We start from the raw sequence: 7386 nt of genomic DNA, 5'->3' as shown, positions 1-7386 counted from the left end.
GAAAGGCAAACACTGAGTACATTTCTCAGCACTTTAAAACACGGAGAACATGTTTCAGCACTTTAAAACACTGAAGATGTTTGTCAGCACTTTAAAACACTGAGGATATTTGTCAGCACTTTAAAACACTGAGGATATTTTTCCAGCACTCTAAAACACTGAGGACACTGGGATAGGGAGCTCTCGAACAGTAAAACGCATAACATCAAGAATAAAGATCGCACTTTTATTTCTCTCTGAAGGCGGGATTAAAGGTATACAATGACAGGTCCCGTTTCTTCCTCAATGTCCAAGGAACTGTCTTGACAGGTGCCTGCTTCAACTTCTTCTGCTCTGGTATCTGCTCTTGTTGCCTCGGGACGTTCTTTTCCCCTGAAACAGTTCCAGCAGGAACACTTGCACGATCAGCATGCAACAATTTTACACATGCTTTTACATTTATTCCATGGTGTTTTCATTACTGTTCTTGACAGCAACCCATCTTGTCTCTACACATGAAAAACATTAGCTGCCAAAAAACTATGTCAGACGGTATAATTGTGGTGTAGGTACTGGCAGTGATAGAAACCTACTTGATTCTGGACAGACCTCTACGATAGCAGCAGCATCCTACCTGTTTGTGGACAGCCCTCTCCGGTAGCAACAAGAACCACATAGAGTTGTTGCCAGGATACAGATGACAGCCAGCACCACATACTTCACAGTCTCTATGTTGATAAGTGGAACATCTGAAAGTAATAAGCACAATTATGTGACTTTTCTTGTCTGAAATAGTTAATTGTGTATACCTCAGAAGCCTATTCACACAATACCCGAGTGTATCTCATTCCTTATGTTAGCGTTTGTGTTTCATATCGCCAACAGTGGGCATATGAATACGTGTACTGTGTTTTCCATTTTGGGGGCAAGTACATATTCCGTACTACCAGTCCATAATTGCGCTCGGTTTTTGGTGCTTGATATGAAACTTGGCAAGAACTTCACTCACGTTTGAAACACTACGAAATTATCTATCAGTTCAATACACGGTGATTTCAGAATGAACTTCGACTATGTAAAACATCACAGCTAACCCATGAAATTCAGAAATGAAAGGCAGTCATTGAGACCTTTGAGTATTACTTACTTGTGTCACAAGCCCCGATGGGACAATCAGGTGATGAGGCGTTGTGAGTGCAGTTGTATTTACACATGGTGATGTTGTGTTCACTGGGTTTTGTAAGAACCCCACCAAGACATACAGTACTACATCCATTACAGGGCAGTTCACAACCAGATGTACTATTGTTACAACCACTGCAACAAGAGACGTTGGATAAGACACAGGTGAGGTTGACGCATTGCTCCAAGCAGCCTTCACAAGAAGACACATGGTGTTCACATCCGACAGCACACGCCCCTGTCTGGTTACATCTCTGGTGTTGACAGTTAGAGCTGCATCGTCGGGAACACTTGGGGCCATACCAGCCATCAACACAACCGTGGACACACTCGCCACTCGGGCTGTGGCACTCAGGTGGGCATGATTCTCCATCTGGACATTGTCCATCAGTAGTCAGGGAGGGGTTAGGTCGACAGGTGGCACTGCATGCTGTAGTACAGTCGTCTCCATAGAAACCGTGTTTGCATCCCTGTGTACAGCCACTCTCACATCCTCCCACACAGTTCTCACATGAGTGTCCACAATCTACCCCTGAATAAGGAGGGTGGCACTCCTCACAGGTGCCTGTCATCCTGTTGCAGGATTTACATCTGCTGGAACATGTCTTACATCCTGCTCCGTAGTAGGAGTCTCTGCAACCAGAGAAACACGCCCCAGACACCTGACAATATTCCCCATCACATCCACCTGTACATCTGGTACAGCCTGTGTGGTGAGTGTCACATGGTCTCTGGCAGGTGAGTCCCTGGAATCCAGGTATACAACCATCAGTACATCTCCCAATACCTTTGTCAGGGACCAATTCACATGTGTGGTACCTGCACGTTTTGCTGCAAACCCCCTGGCAGGTTGGGCCGAAATATCCTCTGTGGCACTTTGTCTTGCATAGACCTGTCTGTTCATCACACTCAGAACAATGATGACTGTCGGGACAATTGGCACCTGTAAATGAGAATGTTGTTATTTGGCAGTGTTATTTATTGTGTAAAATGTTCCAAGTGGACTACATTGTACGTTTGATATTTAGTTAAGGTACTGTGGCGTGCTGTATGTAGACAGTTTTGGACGGGACTTCAGTGTACGGCAAGTCTGTGTGTCTTTCACATAGTGTTGGGGGGTCTTTTGGATTCCGTATCCTAGGTATGAAAGGGCAGCTTACTTTTCCCCTCATCTCACATGTAGTTCGGTTTATTATTACTAATTTTTTGTTTATTGTCAGTTTGAACTCCAGGGTTTATTCATGAGCAATACAGATAGTGAAATTCTGTTATCAGGGAGATAACCCCTCGTACATTTATAGACATGTCATATTAGAGTTACCTCTCCTGTATTTTATGTAACTGGAATTCCACAAAGCAAAGAACAAGTATATCCAACATCAGGCATGAGATAGTAATTAGAGGATCGCCAAGTGTTCAAAATCCACTCCTGGACTCAATGTGATTGATCCGGGGTGGGAGAAAAAGAGAGGAACGTCGACTCTAGAAATGAAGGACAAGCATATGGAAAAAACGTGTTTTGTAATGTCATGACCATGAAAACTTTAATTAGAGCAATATAATTTTCACTGAGTAAAGTTCAGTCTAGGTGGATTCTAATAATGTTGAGATGTTGTCAACAGTTGATATTCGACTGGCGTATTACACACCGAAATACAATCCCATGTTTCATGTGTAGGTGGAGCGTCGTGACTGGGACCGACTCCTTTGTCCGTGTTTGAGCGAATTTTGATGATTGAATGTTATACAGATATTCTTGAGAAATTTCTTCTTCCAAATGCAGAAGTCTTTCATGGGAGTGGCTGGATTTTGCAACAAGACAATGACCCAAAACACACTGCAAAGCATTCTAAACAGCCGTTTTCCAAGAGCAAAATGTGACTTTGCTTTCATTTCCCAGCTACAGTCCTGGTCTGAATCCAAATGAGAACATCTGGGAGATAATGAAGAAGAGTGTTAACCATAAGGGTCTCACCACACGTCAAAACATGGTGAGACAGGTAGTGACATATTGGGACAGTATCCCCATGGAACTCTAATCTGTCTCATAAGGAGCATGTCTACTCGCATTAAACTGTGCATGGAAGGTAACGGGGATCTGACAAAATTTTATTAAATTAAAATTTTATTAAATTTTATACCTGCAGAAATACACATTGTATGTGCAAGTATTGAATGCTCATTAATTTCAGATTTTCAATCATTATTTGATTTTTAGAAATGATCTTGGAATTCTCGGATTATGAACGGAACTGTAAACGAATGAAGTTATACCGGATACTCAACTCATGCCTGTTGGGAACCATGTCCATTGCTGTAGTGGGGTGAATGTCACCATCTTTGTCTTTATTGCAATAATCGCCGTCTTGATATAATTCCTTTTAATTTGAATACTCATTTTAAAATACTTTAAGTTATATGATTTTGATATTCTATTTTATGCATTTCCTACTCACGCCGCAGACCCGGTTGGATTCCCTTCATGTATAAAGTGAGTGAAGCCGATTCATGGTGTCTCCCGTCATGATGTTGCTGGAATATTGCTCAAAGGGGCATAAAACATTCTCACTCACTCACTCCTCATCGGTGACACACGACAGCTAATAGAGTTGTCCACAATTCAACAGGACATGCCACAAATGATGGCACGACGTTGACTTACAGTTTCATAATGTCCGACTTTGATACACCCTCTCACTATTTCTGTACAGCCACTGTGCTACCTCTGCAGTAATTTGTATTGACTTGATAACCATATTATTGTAAGCTGGTTTCACGGCATGCTAATCGTTTACAAATTGATTCCCGGAGGACTTTTATGGCAAACCGTAACAATACATTATTTCGTAGATATACGTTTTATTGCAGACGATCAGTCATATAAAGCAATATACAGACTCCACTGATGTGAACTAACACAGTAGAAGCAGCTTAATCCCATAGACACATACATTTCCCAACAACGTAGGGAGGCATTTCATATTTCAAGGCGATATTGACGTAAATCATAGAAATCGGTAAATGTGTAAATTCTTGACAAGGTAGAATATGATAGTGCTGATGAGTGATGAGTGTCTGCGTGTTTTGATTTCATCGAGGACATTTCGTTTTGCCAACTCTGACAACCTACAACTTAGCAATAACAACGCAGTTTAAACCACTTACACGTGCATAGACACATGCACAACTGCGACATTTAACACATGCAAATGATGCTTTCATGCAAGCAAACCCCACAGGTGATGTTTCTCTCTTTGTTACCGGAGAAATAGCACTGTCAACTGACACCATTGCGTTAAGCCAATGTAATTATAATGGAGCGGGGCTCATACACAGTATACACAATACACATAGTATACACAGTATACACAGTATACGCAATATACACATGTAGCTCGTCTGCTTACCTTGGATGATGATAACTATGCATGCGGCTACAATCCCAAGTAGCCACATTTTCATCAATGAAAACAAGACAGCCGATGAAAGTCCAGATAGACTATTTGATAATACTGGGTTGCATGTACAAGTGTGACAGATGCAACTGCGGTTTGTAATACACTGACGAATGCTTGTACATAACATTTGATCTAATGACCAACATCCGTGATGTGAAACCCGTCAATCCTCAGTTTAGAAGATATTATACCGTTCAGATTAGAGGTTTTGCTTTCTTTTTCCGGATAATTGCACGATCGTGCTTGTAAGAAATATTAATAGATTTCAGTAGGAATCGAATGTAAAACAACAACACTGAATACATTTCCTGTGCATTGTACATAACAGATCTGTTGATTGCCTTTATACGCGTCGTTCTGTTTTGAAGTTGCAGGACTCCAGAGAGAAGTATGGAGGCTAGTATAAGTTATAATGTCATCAATGAGGTATATGACGTGGATAACCCTGACATCTGTAGCAAGGTTCCACACCGACACACCGAGGATTTGTCTGTGTGTTTCCTTCTTTTAAGACATTGAAGGATTTCAAACCAATTAAAACCAACCAAAGTTTTGGAGAAATCCGTGTTAAAATGGACACAGAAACATACACGTACCATGAAAAAAAAACAATGTGATAGTATGCTTTCTCGTTTCCTCATGTCGTAGGAATAAATGAGTGAGTGAGTGTAACACCGGTTTCACCAATGTTAAAGGGGTTGTAGGCTTCAAGTGTTGAACAAATGAGCACGAATATTGTGCTATCTAAACGGGACGTGGCGGAGTTCGAACCAGCATTTATTGGTTTCAGATCATTTGTACAGGGCAAACTGGTCAACCCGTGACCCCTAATTAAGGTGTTTGGATGTTACCGCTATATACGGTAAACAGATGGAATCAGTACACCAAAAGTCTACACTATAGACAGTCTTACGTCTACACACCTTCCTTCATGTCTTGTCATTTCTTGTTATCATCTGACTGCTTCTTGTTAATCCCTGCACATGTAACTTTGTTAACATTTGTATGTGTGAATATGTTTACAGGTACACTTTCCTAACCTCTGTATATGTAAATTGCTTGACAAAATGTAGATAAGGTATTAAACTTAGCTCTGAGATGGATCGGTAATCCCCTGCTGACTGCAGGCAAACTGGGGTACACCGTAAAGGGTGTCCTTCAAATGATCCAAGATGTTTTTCATTCTTGCAAAAACATAATCTTAATTCAATTGAAGATGGAATACATCGTGAAACATCTGCCACAGTCTTTGTAGGCATTTTTTGTCTCCATATCTGTTTTAAGTGTACTTTTTTATTGCAAGTGAATATGGCTGCTGTTTGTTTGGTTTGGTTTATTTTATCGTTACAGCACTAACTTGTAATCATGGTAAAAGTACAAAATTCAAAGTACATAAAATACTGAGATTGTCCGTGATGAATATGTAGTGATATCTGTATGAGATCGCCATCGCCGTGGTGTTTCATGAATTGAATATAAAACACAGTGCTGGCAATAGAGCCAGATGGCGTCACCTGTCAATTAGGGGAACATGTCCAGTATGTCACTATGGTAATTCGTATATGAATTTGCTATGTTCAGTTGTGTATGACACCTGTTCTTTAATTTGTGATTTGGCATTTGTTTTGCACGTGAGTGTATCTGCACATACTTGGTCTTGTCGCTTTATAACTGAAATATTACCAAACAATTGGAAGCCTAAAAACATATCCAGTTTTAGTGAACTATTTTTTTAGCGGGTCAATGGTATAGCAGATGATGGCATTGTTCATTAACACAGATGGCGCATCCTCAGATGTGACGGATGCTTAGATACGTGTTCGATAGCCTGAAGCCTGGCATGTGGATGTTTTTAGCCAAATCATTCCATGGCCAGGAACCATTAGCAAAGTCATGAGAGAATACAAGTAATGGGAGTATACAAACCCTATCCGAATCACAAGGCTTCAGCCGATCACGTCAAGTGGAGAATAGAGACAGAGAGTGGCACCCATCATCATTTGTCCAACAGAACGGTCCAAAATCGTCTAAAATCGACCGGGTACACTCGGACGACCCATCGTCGGTTGTTATGCACAGACCACAAAGTAATTATTATGACTGTAACATTGTGTATGGGTGCGCACCACCAGCTTATACAGGGAGGCATTGTAAAATTGAAACTTTCTGCTGATTGTTCTGTCGTCAAATGGAACTACGTCTGCAAGCCATCATAACGCCACTACGTAGGCAAAGTTTTCTGTCATCTGTAACCTGTTGGTAAAACTTTGAATCGGAATCGTCTGCAAACATGTCGTAACAATATTTGCAGACAACCTGTCTCTTCCATTGCTTAATACAATCACATATTTTTTGTCAGTGGTAGTCTGTTTGGGACACACTATATTGTTATGGCTCCTTGTGTGGTGGCGAGTGGTCCTGTGCGTAGTGCTCAAGTCACCATCAGTTGAAATTAAGTACCGTCGAGCTCGGACAATCCTTGGATGGTTGACCCTGTTTGGCAGTTTAACTCCTGAGGGTTTCTAGGACGTCGGTCCTGCCCCACAACGAAGCACATGGGAAACATGTGGCCTCACTTTAGGCAAGTGAGTTTGTTCAAATTTGCCTCTGTTCACCCAGCAGAAAATGGGTACCCGGTGAGACAGAGTCCTATAACCTTCTACGGGTAATGATAATCAGATTCTGATTAGAGCAACTAAACTCATGGGCAAAAGAAACTTATCACTTTAAAATTTCCATTTACGCTTCTAAACAAAACTGAACTAGG

At 41.1% G+C, this 7386-nt stretch overlaps 1 protein-coding gene across 1 annotated transcript; it reads right to left on the bottom strand.

Moving 5' to 3' along the window:
• Positions 1-248: 248 nt before the first annotated feature.
• LOC137269915 (multiple epidermal growth factor-like domains protein 6) lies at positions 249-7185 on the bottom strand. Its single transcript, XM_067803758.1, has 4 exons — positions 7080-7185; positions 1127-2104; positions 614-728; positions 249-372 (listed from the first exon to the last, which is right to left on the bottom strand). The coding sequence occupies exons 1-4, from the start codon at positions 7183-7185 to the stop codon at positions 249-251; spliced, it is 1323 nt and encodes a 440-aa protein (XP_067659859.1).
• Positions 7186-7386: the final 201 nt, after the last annotated feature.

This window comes from Haliotis asinina, unplaced genomic scaffold (assembly GCF_037392515.1).
Source record: "Haliotis asinina isolate JCU_RB_2024 unplaced genomic scaffold, JCU_Hal_asi_v2 scaffold_18, whole genome shotgun sequence".
Lineage (NCBI taxonomy): Eukaryota > Metazoa > Mollusca > Gastropoda > Lepetellida > Haliotidae > Haliotis > Haliotis asinina.
This window is presented reverse-complemented; position numbering and strand designations above follow the sequence as displayed.

Coding starts and splice junctions, on each gene's coding strand:
- LOC137269915 (XM_067803758.1), bottom strand. CDS start 7,185: ATGTTTCCCATGTGCTTCGTTGTGGGGCAGGACCGACGTCCTAGAAAC. Junction 729..1,126: donor CATCGGGGCTTGTGACACAA/GTAAGTAATACT, acceptor TATTACTTTCAG/ATGTTCCACTTATCAACATA. Junction 373..613: donor AGAGGGCTGTCCACAAACAG/GTAGGATGCTGC, acceptor GAACTGTTTCAG/GGGAAAAGAACGTCCCGAGG.